Source organism: Hemiscyllium ocellatum, chromosome 10 (assembly GCF_020745735.1).
Source record: "Hemiscyllium ocellatum isolate sHemOce1 chromosome 10, sHemOce1.pat.X.cur, whole genome shotgun sequence".
In the NCBI taxonomy this organism is placed as follows: Eukaryota; Metazoa; Chordata; class Chondrichthyes; order Orectolobiformes; family Hemiscylliidae; genus Hemiscyllium; species Hemiscyllium ocellatum.
This window is the reverse complement of record NC_083410.1, coordinates 93,739,295-93,758,086: the sequence shown is the minus strand read 5'-3', so window position 1 is coordinate 93,758,086 and position 18,792 is coordinate 93,739,295. Positions and strand designations below refer to the sequence as shown.

The 18,792-nt window shown below is 63.1% G+C and overlaps 1 protein-coding gene across 1 annotated transcript in view; it reads right to left on the bottom strand.

Annotated features, from left to right (window-relative positions):
* adgb (androglobin) overlaps positions 1–18,290 on the bottom strand; it is a 344,259-nt gene extending 325,969 nt beyond the window's left edge. Inside the window, exon 1 of the mRNA XM_060831153.1 lies at positions 18,214–18,290. Coding sequence (XP_060687136.1) covers positions 18,214–18,290 — 77 coding nt within the window. The remainder of the gene's footprint in view (positions 1–18,213) is intronic.
* Positions 18,291–18,792: the final 502 nt, after the last annotated feature.

Genomic DNA, 18,792 nt, shown 5'->3' with positions numbered 1-18,792 from the left:
TAGTGGGAGGGTGGGTGTAGGGGATGGTGTGCAATGGGAGGGTGTGTGTGGGGGATGGGGTGCAGTGGGAGGGTGAGTGTGTGGGGGATAGGATGCAGTGGGAGGGCGTGTGGGTTGGATGGGGTGCAGTGGGAGGGTGAGTGTGTGGGGGATGGGATGCAGTGGGAGGGTGACGGTGTGGGCGGGTTGGGGTGTAGTCGGAAGGTGTGTTTGTAGTGGGGTGTCGTGGGGGGGAAAGAGTGTGTGGTGGATGGGGTGCAGTGGGAGGATGAGTGTGGGGGACGGGGTGCAGTGGGAGGTTGTGTGTGGGGGGGATGGGATGCAGTGGGAGGGTGTGTGTTGGGGGGGATGCGGTGCAGTGGGAGGATGAGTGTATGGGGTTGGGGTGCAGTGGGAGGGTGTGTGTGGAGGATGGGGTGCAGTGGGAGGGTGTGTGTGGGGGATGGGGTGTAGTGGGAGGGTGTGTGTGGAGGATGGGGTGCAGTGGGAGGGTGTGTGTGGTGGACACGGGGAGCAGTGGAGGGTGTGTGTGGGCGATGGGGTGCAGTGGGAGGGTGTGTGGGGGGGATGAGGTGCAGTGGGAGGGTGTGTGTGTGGGCGATGGGGTGCACTGGGAGGGTGTATGTATGGGCGATGCGGTGCAGTGGGAGGGTGTGTGGGGGGGATGGGGTGCAGTGGGATGGTGTGTGTGGGGAATGGGGTGTAGTGGGAGGGTGTGTGTGGAGGATGGGGTGCAGTGGGATGGTGTGTGTGGGGGGGATGGGGTGCAGTTGGAGGGTGTGTGTGTGGGGGGGATGGGGTGCAGTGGGAGGGTGTGTGTGTGTGGGGGAAGGGGTGCAGTGGAGGGTGTGTGGGGGGGGGTGTAGTGGGAGGGGGTGTGTGTGGGGGTGATTGGGTGTAGTGGGAGGGTGTGTGTGTGGGGATGGGGTGCAGTGGGAAGGTAAGTGTGGGGATGGAGTGCAGTGGGAGGCTGAGTGTGGGGGATGGGGTGTAGTGGGACGGGGTGAGTGGGGGATGGGGTTCAGTGGGATGCTGTGTGTGTGGGGATGGGGTGCAGTGGGAGGTTGTGTGTGTTGGGGATGAGTGCAGTGGGGGGTGAGTGTGGGGGATGTGGTGTAGTCGGACGGGGTGTGTGTGGGGGATGGGGTGTAGTGAGAGGGTGTGTGTGTGTGGGGATGGGGTGTAGTGGGAGTGTGTGTGTGTGTGTGTGTGTGTGTGTGTGTGTGGGGGGAATGGGGTGCAGTGGGAGTGTGTGTGTGGGGGATGGGGTGCAGTGGGAGGGTGTGTGTGTGGGCGATGGGGTGCAGTGGGATGTTGTGTGTGGGGGATGGGTTGCAGTGGGAGGGTGAGTGAGGGGGATGAGGTGCAGTGGGGGTGTGTGTGTAGGGGGTGTGGCGTGCAGTGAGAGGGTGAGTGTGGGGGATGGGGTGTTGTGGGAGGGTGTGTGTGGAGGATGGGGCGAAGTGGGAGGGTGTGTGTGGGGGGGATAGGGTGCAGTGGAGGGCGTGTGTGGGGGATGGGGTGCAGTGGAGGGTGTGTGTGGGGGAGGGTGTGTGTGTGGGATGAGGTGCAGTGGAGGGTGTATGTGGGTGGATGGGGTGCAGTGGAGGGTATGTGGGGGAGGGAGTCTGTGTGGGATGAGGTGCGTTGGGAGGGTGAGTGTGCGGGGGATGGGGTGTAGTGGGAGGGGTTGAGTGGGGGGTTGGGTGCAGTGGGATGCTGTGTGTGTGTGGGATGGGGTGCAGTGGGAGGTTATGTGTGGGGGGGATGGGGTGTAGTGGGAGGGTATGTGTGTGGGGGGGGTGGGGTGCAGTGGGACGGTGTGTGGGGGAGTGGGGTGTAGTGCGACAGGGTGCAGTGGGTGGGTAAGTGTGGCGGATGGAGTGCAGTGGGAGGGTGAGTGTGGGGTGTAGTGGGAGGGTGTGTGTGTGGGGGTGATTGGGTGTAGTGGGAGGGTGTGTGTGTGGGGGTGATTGGGTGTAGTGGGAGGGTGTGTGTGGGGGATGGGGTGTAGTGGTAGGGTGTGCATGGGGGGTGGTGCAGTGGGATGGTGTGGGGGGGATGTGGTGTAGTGGGATGGTGTGTGTGGGGGATGGGGTGCAGTGGGAGGGTGTGTGTGTGTGGGGGGATGGGGCGCAGTGGGTGGGTGTGGGGGGAATGTGGTGCAGTGGGAGGGTGAGTCTGTGGGGATGGGGTGCAGTGGGAGAGTAAGTGTGGGGATGGAGTGCAGTGGGGGGTGTGTGTGTGGGATTGGGTGTAGTGGGAGCGTGTGTGTAGGGGGGGATGGGGTGCAGTGGGATGGTGTGTGGGGCGTGAAGTGTAGTGGGAGAGTGTGTGTGTGGGGGATGGGGTGTAGTGGGAGGGTGTGTGTGTGGGGGATGGGGTGCAGTGGGAGGTTGAGTGTGTGGGGGAAGCGTTGCAGTGGGAGGGTGTGTGTGGGGGGGATGGGGTGCAGTGGGAGGGGGTGTGTGTGGGGATGGAGTGTAGTGGGAGGGTGAGTTTGTGGGGGATGAGGTGCAGTGGGAGGATGTGTGGGGGATGGGATGCAGTGGGAGGGTGTCTGGGGGGGTTGGAGTGTAGAGGGAAGGTGTGTTTGTAGTGGGGTGTAGTGGGGTGGACAGTGTGTGGGGGAATGGGGAGCAGTGGGAGGGTGAGTGTGGGGGATGGGTGTAGTGGGAAGGGGTGCAGTAGGAGGGTGAGTGTGGGGAATGGGATGTAGTGGGACGGTGTGTGTGTGTGGGGGATGGGGTGTAGTGGGAGGGTGTATGTGTGGGGGATGGGGTGTAGTGGGAGGGTGTGTGTGTGGGGGATGGGGTGTAGTGGGAGGGTGTGTGTGGCGGATGGGGTGCAGTGGGTGGGTGTGTGTGGGGTGGATGGGGTGCAGTGGGAGGGTGTGTGTGGGGTGGATGGGGTGCAGGGGGACAGTGTTTGTGGGGGGGATGGGGTGCAGTGGGAGGGGGTGTGTGTGGGGGGATAGGGTGCAGTGGGAGCGTGAGTGTGGGGGATGGGGTGTAGTGGGTGGCTGCGTGTGGGGTGGATAGTGTGTAGTGGGAGGGGGTGAGTGGGGGATGGGGTGCAGTGGGATGCTGTGTGTGTGGGGGGTGGGTGTAGTGGGAGGGTATGTGTGTGGGGGGTGGGGTGCAGTGGGAGGGGTGGGGTGTAGTGGGACAAGGTGCAGTGGGTGGGTAAGTGTGGCGGATGGAGTGCAGTGGGAGGGTGAGTGTGGGGGATGGGGTGTAGTGGGAGTGTGTGTGTGTGTGGAGGGGATTGGGTGTAGTGGGAGTGTGTGTGTGGGAGGGGGATGGGGTGTAGTGGGAGGGTGTGTGGTGGGGGATGGGGTGTAGTGGGAGGGTGTGTATGGGGGGTGGTATCCAGTGGGATGGTGAGTGTGGGGGGGATGGGGTGTAGTGGGAGGGTGTGTGGGGGTGATGGGGTGCAGTGGGAGAGTGCGTGTGTGGGGGATGGGGTGTAGCGGGAGGGTGTGTGGTGGTGATGGGGTGTAGTGGGAGAGTGTGTGTGTGGGGGATGGGGTGTAGTGGGAGGGTGTGTGTGTGGGGGATGGGGTGCAGTGGGAGGTTGAGTGTGTGGGGGAAGCGTTGCAGTGGGAGGGTGTGTGTGGGGGGGATGGGGTGCAGTGGGAGGGGGTGTGTGTGGGGATGGAGTGCAGTGGGAGGGTGTCTGGGGGGTTGGAGTGTAGAGGGAAGGTGTGTTTGTAGTGGGGTGTAGTGGGGTGGAGAGTGTGTGGGGGAATGGGGAGCAGTGGGAGGGTGAGTGTGGGGATGGAGTGCTGTGGGAGGGTGAGTGTGGGGAATGGGGTGTAGTGGGACGGTGTGTGTGTGGGGGATGGGGTGTAGTGGGAGGGTGAGTTGTAGGGAATGGGGTGTAGTGATAGGGTGTGTGTGGGATGGGGTGCAGTGGGAGGGTGTGTGTGTGGCAGATGGAGTGCAGTGAGAGGGTGTGTGTGGGGGATGGGGTGTAGTGGGAGGGTGTGTGTGGGGGGATGGGGTGCAGTGGGAGGGTGTGCGTGGGGGATGGGGTGCAGTGGGAGGGTGAGTGTGTGGGGGAAGCAGTGCAGTGGGAGAATGTGTGGGGGATGGGATGCAGTGGGAGGGTGTGGGGGGGGTTGGTGTGTAGTGGGAAGGTGTGTTTGTAGTGGGGTGTAGTGGGGGGGAGAGTGTGTGGGGGATGGGGTGCAGTGGGAGGGTGTGTGTGGGGGGAGAGGTGCAGTGGGAGGGTGTGTGTGGGGGATGGGTGTAGTGGGAGGGTGTGTGTGGGGGGGTGAGGTGCAGCGGGAGGGCGTGTGGGGTGGATGGGGTGCAGTGGGAGGGTGTGTGTGTGGGGAATGGGGTGCAGTGGGAGGGTGAGTGTGGGGAATGGGGTGTAGTGCGACGGTGTGTGTGTGTGGGGGATAGGGTGCAGTGAAGAGGGTGTGTGTGTGGGGGATGGGGTGTAGTGGCAGTGTGTGTGTGGTGGATGGGGTGCAGTGGGAGGGTGTGTATGGAGGGTGGGATGCAGTGGGATGGTGTGTGGGGGGATGGGGTGTAGTGGAAGGGTGTCTGGGGGGGATGGGGTGCAGTGGGAGAGTGTGTGTGTGGGGGATGGGGTGTACTGGGAGGGTATGTGTGGGGGGGATGGGGTGCAGTGGGAGGGTGAGTGTGTGGGGGAAGCGGTGCAGTGGGATGGTGTGTATGGGGGGGTCGGGTGCAGTGGGAGGGTGAGTTTGTGGGGGATGAGGTGCAGTGGGAGGATGTCTGGGGGGGTTGGAGTGTATTGGAAAGGTGTGTTTGTAGTGGGGTGTAGTGGGGGGGGGGAGTGTGTGTGGGGGATGGGGTGCAGTGGGAGGGTGTGTGTGTGGGGATGGAGTGTAGTGGGTGGGTGAGTTTGTGGGGGATGAGGTGCAATGGGAGGATGTGTGGGGGATGGGATGCAGTGGGAGGGTGTGTGGGGGGGTTGGAGTGTAGTGGGAAGGTGTGTTTGTAGTGGGGCGTAGTGGAGGGGAGAGTGTGTGGGGGATGGGGTGCAGTGGGAGGGTGAGTGTGGGGATGGAGTGCTGTGGGAGGGTGAGTGTGGGGGATGGGATGCAGTGGGATGGTGTTTGGGGGGGATGGGGTGAAGTGGGAAGGTGTGTTTGTGGGGGTGGAGTGTAGTGGGGGGGAAAGAGTGTGTGGGGGATGGGGTGCAGTGGGAGGGGAAGTGTGGGCATGGAGTGCAGTGGGAGGGTGAGTGTGGGGGATGGGGTGTAGTGGGAAGGGGTGCAGTAGGAGGGTGAGTGTGGGGAATGGGATGTAGTGGGACGGTGTGTGTGTGGGGATGGGGTGTAGTGGGAGGGTGTATGTGTGGGGGATGGGGTGTAGTGGGAGGGTGTGTGTGGGTGGATGGGGTGCAGTGGGAGGGTGTGTGTGGGGGGGATGGGGTGCAGTGGCAGGGTGTGTGTGTGGGGAATGGGGTGCAGTGGGAGGGTGAGTGTGGGGAATGGGGTGTAGTGCGACGGTGTGTGTGTGTGGGGGATAGGGTGCAGTGGGAGGGTGTGTGTGTGGGGGATGGGGTGTAGTGGGAGGGTGTGTGTGGCGGATGGGGTGCAGTGGGTGGGTGAGTTGTAGGGAATGGGGTGTAGTGATAGGGTGTGTGTGCGGGATGGGGTGCAGTGGGAGGGTGTGTGTGTGGCAGATGGAGTGCAGTGAGAGGGTGTGTGTGGGGGATGGGGTGTAGTGGGAGGGTGTGTGTGGGGGGATGGGGTGCAGTGGGAGGGTGTGCGTGGGGGATGGGGTGCAGTGGGAGGGTGAGTGTGTGGGGGAAGCAGTGCAGTGGGAGAATGTGTGGGGGATGGGATGCAGTGGGAGGGTGTGTGGGGGGGTTGGTGTGTAGTGGGAAGGTGTGTTTGCAGTGAGGTGTAGTCGGGGGGAGAGTGTGTGGGGGATGGGGTGCAGTGGGAGGGTGTGTGTGGTGGATGGAGTGCAGTGGGAGGGTGTGTGTGGGGGGGGAGGTGCAGTGGGAGGATGTGTGTGGGGGATGGGTGGAGTGGGAGGGTGTGTGTGGGGGGGTGAGGTGCAGTGGGAGGGCGTATGGGGTGGATGGGGTGCAGTGGGAGGGTGTGTGTGTGGGGAATGGGTGCAGTGGGAGGGTGAGTGTGGGGAATGGGGTGTAGTGCGACGGTGTGTGTGTGTGGGGATAGGGTGCAGTGGGAGGGTGTGTGTGTGTGGGGGATGGGGTGTAGTGGCAGTGTGTGTGTGGTGGATGGGGTGCAGTGGGAGGGTGTGCATGGGGGGTGGGATGCAGTGGGATGGTGTGTGGGGGGGATGGGGTGCAGTGGGAGTGTGTGTGTGGGGGATGGGGTGTAGTGGGAGGGTATGTGTTTGGGGATGGAGTGTAGTGGGTGGGTGAGTTTGTGGGGGATGAGGTGCAGTGGGAGGATGTGTGGGGGATGGGATGCAGTGGGAGGGTGTGTGGGGGGGTTGGAGTGTAGTGGGAAGGTGTGTTTGTAGTGGGGTGTAGTAGGGGGGAGAGTGTGTGGGGGATGGGGTGCAGTGGGAGGGTAAGTGTGGGGATGGAGTGCTGTGGGAGGGTGAGTGTGGGGGATGGGATGCAGTGGGATGGTGTTTGGGGGGGATGGGGTGAAGTGGGAAGGTGTGTTTGTGGGGGTGGGGTGTAGTGGGGGGGAAAGAGTGTGTGGGGGATGGGGTGCAGTGGGAGGGGAAGTGTGGGCATGGAGTGCAGTGGGAGGGTGAGTGTGGGGAATGGGGTGTAGTGATAGGGTGGGTGTGTGGGGGATGGGGTGTAGTGGGAGGGTGTGTGTGGTGGATGGGGTGCAGTGGGAGGGTGTGTGTGTGGGGGATGGGGTGTAGTGGGAGGGTGTGTGTGGGGGGGTGAGGTGCAGTGGGAGGGTGTGTGTGTGTGGGGATGGGGTGTAGTGGGAGGGTGTGTGTGGCGGATGGGGTGCAGTGGGTGGGTGAGTTGTAGGGAATGGGGTGTAGTGATAGGGTGTGTGTGTGGGATGGGGTGCAGTGGGAGGGTGTGTGTGTGGCAGATGGAGTGCAGTGAGAGGGTGTGTGTGGGGGATGGGGTGTAGTGGGAGGGTGTGTGTGGGGGGATGGGGTGCAGTGGGAGGGTGTGCGTGGGGGATGGGGTGCAGTGGGAGGGTGAGTGTGTGGGGGGAAGCAGTGCAGTGGGAGAATGTGTGGGGGATGGGATGCAGTGGGAGGGTGTGTGGGGGGGTTGGTGTGTAGTGGGAAGGTGTGTTTGTAGTGGGGTGTAGTGGGGGGGAGAGTGTGTGGGGGATGGGGTGCAGTGGGAGGGTAAGTGTGGCGGATGGAGTGCAGTGGGAGGGTGTGTGTGGGGGGGGGGAGGTGCAGTGGGAGGGTGTGTGTGGGGGATGGGTGTAGTGGGAGGGTGTGTGTGGGGGGGTGAGGTGCAGTGGGTGGGCGTGTGGGGTGGATGGGGTGCAGTGGGAGGGTGTGTGTGTGGGGGATAGGGTGCAGTGGGAGGGTGTGTGTGTGTGGGGGATGGGGTGTAGTGGCAGTGTGTGTGTGGTGGATGGGGTGCAGTGGGAGGGTGTGCATGGGGGGTGGGATGCAGTGGGATGGTGTGTGGGGGGATGGGGTGTAGTGGAAGGGTGTCTGGGGGGGATGGGGTGCAGTGGGAGTGTGTGTGTGGTGGATGGGGTGTAGTGGGAGGGTATGTGTGTGGGGGATGGGGTGCAGTGGGAGGGTGAGTGTGTGGGGGAAGCGGTGCAGTGGGATGGTGTGTATGGGGGGGTGGGGTGCAGTGGGAGGGTGTGTCTGGGGGGGATGGGGTGCAGTGGGAGTGTGTGTGTGTGGGGGATGGGGTGCAGTGGGAGGGTGTGTGTGTGGGGAATGGGGTGCAGTGGGAGGGTGAGTGTGTGGGGGAAGCGGTGCAGTGGGATGGTGTGTATGGGGGGGTGGGGTGCAGTGGGAGGGTGAGTTTGTGGGGGATGAGGTGCAGTGGGAGGATGTCTGGGGGGGTTGGAGTGTAGTGGAAAGGTGTGTTTGTAGTGGGGTGTAGTGGGGGGGGGGAGTGTGTGTGGGGGATGGGGTGCAGTGGGAGGGTGTGTGTGTGGGGATGGAGTGTAGTGGGTGGGTGAGTTTGTGGGGGATGAGGTGCAGTGGGAGGATGTGTGGGGGATGGGATGCAGTGGGAGGGTGTGGGGGGGGGTTGGAGTGTAGTGGGAAGGTGTGTTTGTAGTGGGGTGTAGTGTGGGGGAGAGTGTGTGGGGGATGGGGTGCAGTGGGAGGGTAAGTGTGGGGATGGAGTGCTGTGGGAGGGTGAGTGTGGGGGATGGGATGCAGTGGGATGGTGTTTGGGGGGGATGGGGTGAAGTGGGAGGGTGTGTGTGTGGCAGATGGAGTGCAGTGAGAGGGTGTGTGTGTGGGGGATGGGGTGTAGTGGGAGGGTGTGTGTGGGGGGGATGGGGTGCAGTGGGAGGGTGTGCGTGGGGGATGGGGTGCAGTGGGTGGGTGAGTGTGTGGGGGAAGCAGTGCAGTGGGAGAATGTGTGGGGGATGGGATGCAGTGGGAGGGTGTGTGGGGGGGTTGGTGTGTAGTGGGAAGGTGTGTTTGTAGTGGGGTGTAGTGGGGGGGGAGAGTGTGTGGGGGATGGGGTGCAGTGGGAGGGTAAGTGTGGCGGATGGAGTGCAGTGGGAGGGTGTGTGTGGGGGATGGGGTGCAGTGGGAGGGTGTGTGTGGGGGGGGGAGGTGCAGTGGGAGGGTGTGTGTGGGGGATGGGTGTAGTGGGAGGGTGTGTGTGGGGGTGAGGTGCAGTGGGAGGGCGTGTGGGGTGGATGGGGTGCAGTGGGAGGGTGTGTGTGGGGGGAATGGGGTGCAGTGGGAGGGTGAGTGTGGGGAATGGGGTGTAGTGCGACGGTGTGTGTGTGTGTGGGAGATAGGGTGTAGTGGGAGGGTGTGTGTGTGGGGGATGGGGTGTAGTGGCAGTGTGTGTGTGGTGGATGGGGTGCAGTGGGAGGGTGTGTATGGGGGGGGTGGGATGTAGTGGGATGGTGTGTGGGGGGATGGGTTGTAGTGGAAGGGTGTCTGGGGGGGATGGGGTGCAGTGGGAGAGTGTGTGTGGGGGGGATGGGGTGTACTGGGAGGGTATGTGTGTGGGGATGGGGTGCAGTGGGAGGGTGAGTGTGTGGGGGAAGCGGTGCAGTGGGATGGTGTGTATGGGGGGGGTCGGGTGCAGTGGGAGGGTGAGTTTGTGGGGGATGAGGTGCAGTGGGAGGATGTCTGGGGGGGTTGGAGTGTATTGGAAAGGTGTGTTTGTAGTGGGGTGTAGTGGGGGGGGGGAGTGTGTGTGGGGGATGGGGTGCAGTGGGAGGGTGTGTGTGTGGGGATGGAGTGTAGTGGGTGGGTGTGTTTGTGGGGGATGAGGTGCAGTGGGAGAATGTGTGGGGGATGGGATGCAGTGGGAGGGTGTGGGGGGGGGTTGGAGTGTAGTGGGAAGGTGTGTTTGTAGTGGGGTGTGGTAGGGGGGAGCGTGTGTGGGGGATGGGGTGCAGTGGGAGGGTAAGTGTGGGGATGGAGTGCTGTGGGAGGGTGAGTGTGGGGGATGGGATGCAGTGGGATGGTGTTTGGGGGGGATGGGGTAAAATGGGAAGGTGTGTTTGTGGGGGTGGGGTGTAGTGGGGGGGAAAGAGTGTGTGGGGGATGGGGTGGAGTGGGAGGGGAAGTGTGGGCATGGAGTGCAGTGGGAGGGTGAGTGTGGGGGATGGGGTGTAGTGGGAAGGGGTGCAGTAGGAGGGTGAGTGTGGGGAATGGGATGTAGTGGGACGGTGTGTGTGTGGGGGATGGGGTGTAGTGGGAGGGTGTATGTGTGGGGATGGGGTGTAGTGGGAGGGTGTGTGTGGGTGGATGGGGTGCAGTGGGAGGGTGTGTGTGGGGGGGGGTGGGGTGCAGTGGCAGGGTGTGTGTGTGGGGAATGGGGTGCAGTGGGAGGGTGAGTTGTAGGGAATGGGGTGTAGTGATAGGGTGGGTGTGTGGGGGATGGGGTGTAGTGGGAGGGTGTGTGTGGTGGATGGGTGCAGTGGGAGGGTGTGTGTGTGGGGGATGGGGTGTAGTGGGAGGGTGTGTGTGGGGGGGTGAGGTGCAGTGGGAGTGTGTGTGTGTGTGGGGGATGGGGTGCAGTGGCAGGGTGTGTGTGTGGGGAATGGGGTGCAGTGGGAGGGTGAGTGTGGGGAATGGGGTGTAGTGCGACGGTGTGTGTGTGTGTGGGGGATAGGGTGCAGTGGGAGGGTGTGTGTGTGGGGGATGGGGTGTAGTGGGAGGGTGTGTGTGGCGGATGGGGTGCAGTGGGTGGGTGAGTTGTAGGGAATGGGGTGTAGTGATAGGGTGTGTGTGTGGGATGGGGTGCAGTGGGAGGGTGTGTGTGTGGCAGATGGAGTGCAGTGAGAGGGTGTGTGTGGGGGATGGGGTGTAGTGGGAGGGTGTGTGTGGGGGGATGGGGTGCAGTGGGAGGGTGTGCGTGGGGGATGGGGTGCAGTGGGAGGGTGAGTGTGTGGGGGAAGCAGTGCAGTGGGAGAATGTGTGGGGGATGGGATGCAGTGGGAGGGTGTGTGGGGGGGTTGGTGTGTAGTGGGAAGGTGTGTTTGTAGTGGGGTGTAGTGGGGGGGAGAGTGTGTGGGGGATGGGGTGCAGTGGGAGGGTAAGTGTGGCGGATGGAGTGCAGTGGGAGGGTGTGTGTGGGGGGGGGGAGGTGCAGTGGGAGGGTGTGTGTGGGGGATGGGTGTAGTGGGAGGGTGTGTGTGGGGGGGTCAGGTGCAGTGGGAGGGCGTGTGGGGTGGATGGGGTGCAGTGGGAGGGTGTGTGTGTGGGGAATGGGGTGCAGTGGGAGGGTGAGTGTGGGGAATGGGGTGTAGTGCGACGGTGTGTGTGTGTGGGGGATAGGGTGCAGTGGGAGGGTGTGTGTGTGTGGGGGATGGGGTGTAGTGGCAGTGTGTGTGTGGTGGATGGGGTGCAGTGGGAGGGTGTGCATGGGGGGTGGGATGCAGTGGGATGGTGTGTGGGGGGATGGGGTGTAGTGGAAGGGTGTCTGGGGGGGATGGGGTGCAGTGGGAGTGTGTGTGTGGGGGGGATGGGGTGTAGTGGGAGGGTATGTGTGTGGGGGATGGGGTGCAGTGGGAGGGTGAGTGTGTGGGGGAAGCGGTGCAGTGGGATGGTGTGTATGGGGGGGTCGGGTGCAGTGGGAGGGTGAGTTTGTGGGGGATGAGGTGCAGTGGGAGGATGTCTGGGGGGGTTGGAGTGTAGTGGAAAGGTATGTTTGTAGTGGGGTGTAGTGGGGGGGGGGAGTGTGTGTGGGGGATGGGTGCAGTGGGAGGGTGTGTGTGGGGGATGGGGTGTAGTGGGAGGGTATGTGTGTGGGGGATGGGGTGCAGTGGGAGGGTGAGTGTGTGGGGGAAGCGGTGCAGTGGGAGGGTGTGTGGGGGGGTTGGAGTGTAGTGGGAAGGTGTGTTTGTAGTGGGGTGTAGTGGGGGGGAGAGTGTGTGGGAGATGGGGTGCAGTGGGAGGGTGAGTGTGGGGATGGAGTGCTGTGGGAGGGTGAGTGTGGGGGATGGGATGCAGTGGGATGGTGTTTGGGGGGGATGGGGTGAAGTGGGAGGGTGTGTGTGTGGCAGATGGAGTGCAGTGAGAGGGTGTGTGTGGGGGATGGGGTGTAGTGGGAGGGTTGTGTGGGGGGATGGGGTGCAGTGGGAGGGTGTGCGTGGGGGATGGGGTGCAGTGGGAGGGTGAGTGTGTGGGGGAAGCAGTGTAGTGGGAGAATGTGTGGGGGATGGGATGCAGTTGGAGGGTGTGTGGGGGTTGGTGTGTAGTGGGAAGGTGTGTTTGTAGTGGGGTGTAGTGGGGGGGAGAGTGTGTGGGGGATGGGGTGCAGTGGGAGGGTGTGTGTGGGGGGGGAGGTGCAGTGGGAGGGCGTGTGGGGTGGATGGGGTCAAGTGGGAAGGTGTGTTTGTGGGGGTGGGGTGTAGTGGGGGGGAAAGAGTGTGTGGGGGATGGGGTGCAGTGGGAGGGGAAGTGTGGGCATGGAGTGCAGTGGGAGGGTGAGTGTGGGGGATGGGGTGTAGTGGGAAGGGGTGCAGTAGGAGGGTGAGTGTGGGGAATGGGATGTAGTGGGACGGTGTGTGTGTGGGGGATGGGGTGTAGTGGGAGGGTGTATGTGTGGGGGATGGGGTGTAGTGGGAGGGTGTGTGTGGGTGGATGGGGTGCAGTGGGAGGGTGTGTGTGTGGGGGGTGGGGTGCAGTGGCAGGGTGTGTGTGTGGGGAATGGGGTGCAGTGGGAGGGTGTGTGTGTGGGGGATGGGGTGTAGTGGGGAGGGTGTGTGTGGGGGGGTGAGGTGCAGTGGGAGGGTGTGTGTTGGGGGGATGGGGTGCAGTGGCAGGGTGTGTGTGTGGGGAATGGGGTGCAGTGGGAGGGTGAGTGTGGGGAATGGGGTGTAGTGCGACGGTGTGTGTGTGTGGGGGGAATAGGGTGCAGTGGGGGGAATAGGGTGCAGTGGGAGGGTGTGTGTGTGGGGGATGGGGTGTAGTGGGAGGGTGTGTGTGGCGGATGGGGTGCAGTGGGTGGGTGTGTGTGGGGTGGATGGGGTGCAGTGGGAGGGTGTGTGTGGGGTGGATGGGGTGCAGGGGGACAGTGTTTGTGGGGGGGATGGGGTGCAGTGGGAGGGGGTGTGTGTGGGGGGATAGGGTGCAGTGGGAGCGTGAGTGTGGGGGATGGGGTGCAGTGGGTGGCTGCGTGTGGGTGGATGGTGTGTAGTGGGAGGGGGTGAGTGGGGGATGGGGTGCAGTGGGATGCTGTGTGTGTGGGGGATGGGGTGTAGTGGGAGGTGGGGTGCAGTGGGAGGGTGTGTGGGAGGGGTGGGGTGTAGTGGGACAAGGTGCAGTGTGTGGGTAAGTGTGGCGGATGGAGTGCAGTGGGAGGGTGAGTGTGGGGGATGGGGTGTAGTGGGAGTGTGTGTGTGTGTGGAGGGGATTGGGTGTAGTGGGAGTGTGTGTGTGGGAGGGGGATGGGGTGTAGTGGGAGGGTGTGTGTGTGGGGGATGGGGTGTAGTGGGAGGGTGTGTATGGGGGGTGGTATCCAGTGGGATGGTGAGTGTGGGGGGGATGGGGTGTAGTGGGAGGGTGTGTGGGGGTGATGGGGTGCAGTGGGAGAGTGCGTGTGTGGGGGATGGGGTGTAGCGGGAGGGTGTGTGGTGGTGATGGGGTGCAGTGGGAGAGTGTGTGTGGGGGGGATGGGGTGTAGTGGGAGGGTGTGTGTGTGGGGGATGGGGTACAGTGGGAGGTTGAGTGTGTGGGGGAAGCGTTGCAGTGGGAGGGTGTGTGGGGGGGGGATGGGGTGCAGTGGGAGGGGGTGTGTGTGGGGATGGAGTGTAGTGGGAGGGTGAGTTTGTGGGGGATGAGGTGCAGTGGGAGGATGTGTGGGGGATGGGATGCAGTGGGAGGGTGTCTGGGGGGGTTGGAGTGTAGAGGGAAGGTGTGTTTGCAGTGGGGTGGAGAGTGTGTGGGGGAATGGGGAGCAGTGGGAGGGTGAGTGTGGGGGATGGGGTGTAGAGGGAGTGTGTGTGTGTGTGGAGGGGATTGGGTGTAGTGGGAGTGTGTGTGTGGGAGGGGGATGGGGTGTAGTGGGAGGGTGTGTGTGTGGGGGATGGGGTGTAGTGGGAGGGTGTGTATGGGGGGTGGTATCCAGTGGGATGGTGAGTGTGGGGGGGATGGGGTGTAGTGGGAGGGTGTGTGGGGAATGGGGTGTAGTGGGACGGTGTGTGTGTGGGGGATGGGGTGTAGTGGGAGGGTGAGTTGTAGGGAATGGGGTGTAGTGATAGGGTGTGTGTGTGGCAGATGGAGTGCAGTGAGAGGGTGTGTGTGGGGGATGGGGTGTAGTGGGAGGGTGTGTGTGGGGGGATGGGGTGCAGTGGGAGGGTGTGCGTGGGGGATGGGGTGCAGTGGGAGGGTGTGCGTGGGGGATGGGGTGCAGTGGGAGGGTGAGTGTGTGGGGGAAGCAGTGCAGTGGGAGAATGTGTGGGGGATGGGATGCAGTGGGAGGGTGTGTTTGTAGTGGTGTGTAGTGGGAAGGTGTGTTTGTAGTGGGGTGTAGTGGGGGGGAGAGTGTGTGGGGGATGGGGTGCAGTGGGAGGGTGTGTGTGGGGGGGGAGGTGCAGTGGGAGGGCGTGTGGGGTGGATGGGGTCAAGTGGGAAGGTGTGTTTGTGGGGGTGGGGTGTAGTGGGGGGGAAAGAGTGTGTGGGGGATGGGGTGCAGTGGGAGGGGAAGTGTGGGCATGGAGTGCAGTGGGAGGGTGAGTGTGGGGGATGGGGTGTAGTGGGAAGGGGTGCAGTAGGAGGGTGAGTGTGGGGAATGGGATGTAGTGGGACGGTGTGTGTGTGGGGGATGGGGTGTAGTGGGAGGGTGTATGTGTGGGGGATGGGGTGTAGTGGGAGGGTGTGTGTGGGTGGATGGGATGCAGTGGGAGGGTGTGTGGGGGAGTTGGTGTGTAGTGGGAAGGTGTGTTTGTAGTGGGGTGTAGTGGGGGGGAGAGTGTGTGGGGGATGGGGTGCAGTGGGAGGGTAAGTGTGGCGGATGGAGTGCAGTGGGAGGGTGAGTGTGGGGGATGGGGTGTAGTGGGAGGGTGAGTTGTAGGGAATGGGGTGTAGTGATAGGGTGGGTGTGTGGGGGATGGGGTGCAGTGGGAGGGTGTGTGTGGGGGTGTGAGGTGCAGTGGGAGGGTGTGCGTGGGGGATGGGTGTAGTGGGAGGGTGTGTGTGGGGGTGTGAGGTGCAGTGGGAGGGTGTGCGTGGGGGATGGGTGTAGTGGGAGGGTGTGTGTGGGGGGGTGAGGTGCAGTGGGAGGGCGTGTGGGGTGGATGGGGTGCAGTGGGAGGGTGTGCATGGGGGGTGGGATGCAGTGGGATGGTGTGTGGGGGGATGGGGTGTAGTGGAAGGGTGTGTGGGGGGGATGGGGTGCAGTGGGAGAGTGTGTGTGTGGGGGATGGGGTGTACTGGGAGGGTATGTGTGTGGGGGAAGCGGTGCAGTGGGATGGTGTGTATGGGGGGGTGGGGTGCAGTGGGAGGGTGAGTTTGTGGGGGATGAGGTGCAGTGGGAGGATGTCTGGGGGGGTTGGAGTGTAGTGGAAAGGTGTGTTTGTAGTGGGGTGTAGTGGGTGGGTGAGTTTGTGGGGGATGGGATGCAGTGGGAGGGTGTGTGGTGGGGTTGGAGTGTAGTGGGAAGGTGTGTTTGTGGTGGGGTGTAGTTGGGGGGAGAGTGTGTGGGGGATGGGGTGCAGTGGGAGGGTGAGTGTGGGGGATGGGGTGCAGTGGGAGGGTAAGTGTGGGGATGGAGTGCTGTGGGAGGGTGAGTGTGGGGAATGGGGTGTAGTGGGAGGGTGTGTGTGGTGGATGGGGTGCAGTGGGAGGGTGTGTGTGTGGGGGATGGAGTGCAGTGGGAGGGTGAGTGTGGGGAATGTGGTGTAGTGGGATGGTGTGTGTGTGGGGGATGGGGTGCAGTGGGAGGGTGTGTGTGTGGGGGTGAGGTGCAGTGGGAGGGTGTGTGTGTGGGGGATGGGGTGTAGTGGGAGGGTGAGTTGTGGGGAATAGGGTGTATGTGTTGGGGATGGGGTGTAGTGGGAGGGTGTGTGTGGTGGATGGGGTGCAGTGGGAGGGTGTGTGTGTGGGGGATGTGGTGCAGTGGGAGGGTGAGTGTGGGGGGTGGAGTGCAGTGGGAGGATGAGTGTGGGGAATGGGGTGCAGTGGGAGGGTGTGTGTGGGGGGGATGGGGTGCAGTGGGAGGGTGAGTGTGGGGGGTGGAGTGCAGTGGGAGGGTGTGCGCGTGGGGGATGGGGTGCAGTGGAAGGGTGAGTTGTCGGGGGTGGGGTGTAGTGGGAGGGTGTGTGTGTGGCGGATGGACTGCAGTGAGAGGGTGTGTGTGGGGGGTGGGGTGTAGGGGAGGGTGTGTGTGTGGTGGATGGACTGCAGTGAGAGGGTGTGTGTGGGGGGGATGGGGTGTAGTGGGAGGGTGTGTGTGTGGCGGATGGACTGCACTGAGAGGCTGTGTGGGGGGGGATGGGCTGTAGTGGGAGGGTGTGTGTGTGGGGGATGGAGTGCAGTGAGAGGGTGTGTGTGGGGGGGGGATGGGGTGTAGTGGTAGGGTGTGTGTGTGGCGGATGGACTGCAGTGAGAGGGTGTGTGTGGGGGGGGATGGGCTGTAGTGGGAGGGTGTTTGTGGGGGGGATGAGGTGCAGTGGGTGGGTGTGTGAGGGGTGGATGGGGTGTAGTGGGAGGGGGTGAGTGGGGGATGGGGTGTAGTGGGAGGGGGTGAGTGGGGGATGGGGTGCAGTGGGATGCTGTGTGTGGGGGGGATGGGGTGTAGTGGTAGGGGGTGAGTGGGGGATGGGGTGTAGTGGGAGGGGGTGAGTGGGGGATGGGGTGCAGTGGGATGTTATGTGTGGGGGGGGATGGGGTGTAGTGGTAGGGGGCGAGTGGGGGATGGGGTGTAGTGGGAGGGGGTGAGTGGGGGATGGGGTGCAGTGGGATGCTATGTGTGGGGGGGGATGGGGTGTAGTGGGACAGGGTGCAGTGGGTGGGTAAGTGTGGCGGATGGAGTGCAGTGGGAGGGTGTGTGTGGGTGGATAGGGTGCAGTGGGAGGGTGTGTGTAGGGTGGATGGGGTGCAGTGGGAGGGCGTGTGTGGGGGGATGGGGTGCTGTGCGAGGATGTGTGTGGGGGGGAATGGGGTACACTGTGAGGTTGTGTGTGGGGTGGATGGGGTGCAGTGGGGGGTGTAGTGGGAGGGTTGTGTGGGGGATGGGGTGCAGTGGGAGGGTAAGTGTGGGGATGGAGTGCAGTGGGAGGGTGAGTGTGGGGGATGGGGTGTAGTGGGAGGGTGAGTGTGGGGAATGGGGTATAGTGGGACGGTGTGTGTGTGGGGAATGGGGTGTAGTGGGAGGGTGTGCGTGTGGGGGATGGGGTGCAATGGGAGGGTGTGTGTGGGGGATGGGGTGTACTGGGAGGGTATGTGTGTGGGGGATGGGGTGCAGTGGGAGGGTGAGTGTGTGGGGGAAGCGGTGCAGTGGGATGGTGTGTATGGGGGGGGGGTCGGGTGCAGTGGGAGGGTGAGTTTGTGGGGGATGAGGTGCAGTGGGAGGATGTCTGGGGGGGTTGGAGTGTAGTGGAAAGGTGTGTTTGTAGTGGGGTGTAGTGGGGGGGGGGGAGTGTGTGTGGGGGATGGGGTGCAGTGGGAGGGTGTGTGTGTGGGGATGGAGTGTAGTGGGTGGGTGTGTTTGTGGGGGTTGAGGTGCAGTGGGAGGATGTGTGGGGAATGGGGTGTAATGGGACGGTGAATGTGGGGAATGGGGTGCAGTGGGACGGTGTGTGGGGGGGATGGGTGTAGTGGGGGGGGTGTGTGTGGGGGATGGAGTGCTGTGGGAGGGTGAGTGTGGGGAATGGGGTGTAGTGGGACGGTGTGTGTGGTGGATGGGGTGCAGTGGGGGGGGTGTGTGGGGGGGATGGAGTGCTGTGGGAGGGTGAGTGTGGGGAATGTGGTGTAGTGGGACGGTGTGTGTGGGGGGGATGGGGTGCAGTGGGAGGGTGTGTGTGTGGGGGTGAGGTGCAGTGGGAGGGTGTGTGTGGGGGATGGGGTGCAGTGGGAGGGTGTGTGTGGGGGATGGAGTGCTGTGGGAGGGTGAGTGTGGGGAATGGGGTGTAGTGGGACGGTGTGTGTGGGGGATGGGGTGCAGTGGGAGGGTGTGTGTGTGGGGGGGGATGGGGTGCAGTGGGAGGGTGTGTGTGTGGGGGGTGGGGTGCAGTGGAGGGTGTGTGTGTGGGGGATGGGGTGCAGTGGGAGGGTGTGTGTGGGGGATGGGGTGCAGTGGGAGGGTGTGTGTGGGGGGGGATGGGGTGCAGTGGGGGGGGTGTGTGTGGGGGGGGATGGGGTGCAGTGGGAGGGTGTGTGTGGGGTGGATGGGGTGCAGTGGGAGGGTGTGTGTGGGGGGGATGGGGTGCAGTGGGGGGGGTGTGTGTGGGGGGGATGGGGTGCAGTGGGAGGGTGTGTGTGTGGGGGATGGGGTGCAGTGGGAGGGTGTGTGTGTGGGGGGGATGGGGTGCAGTGGGAGGGGCTGGGGTTTAAGATGGAGGTCGGTTATGGGGTGGGGGTGTAGGGGGTTGTGATGGGGTTAGTCAGCGGGGCTGGGGAGGTCAGGAAAGCCCCCGTGTGATGAGCCACTTACTCTTTGACGATGACCTGTTGGACTGGGGTCGGGCTCGCCTTCAGGTTTGACTCCCGTTTCTTGCCGCCTTTCGACATCTCGCCGGTGACCGCGCGCCCCCTCCAACCCGCTCCGCGACGCCGTAACCAGGGAACGGGACGCGGCCGCGCTGCTGCTCTGCTGGGTCCTAGCTCCCGGTCGTGTCCATTTGCACCAATTCAGACACGTTTCAGGTCTGATTCACACACACACACACACTGAAGACCATCACCTCTACCCTGGAAATATTAATATCTGGAAACGTGCTAAATGCAGCCACAGATCTTATTTGAGCTCTAATTCACCAAAATCAAAATGTGATATCATCCACATCTCTAAGCCACTTTCATAAACCACGAACTGGAGGGCATGATGAGAGGGGAAAGATTTAACACAGACCTAAGGGACAGCTTTTTCACACAGAGAGTGGTGCATGTACGGAATAGGTTCCAGAGGAAGTGGTAGAGGCTGGTACAATTACAACATTTAAAATACCTCAGTACGTGAATACGAAGGGTTTAAGAGTGATATGGGCCAAATGCTGGCAAATGAGACTATTTA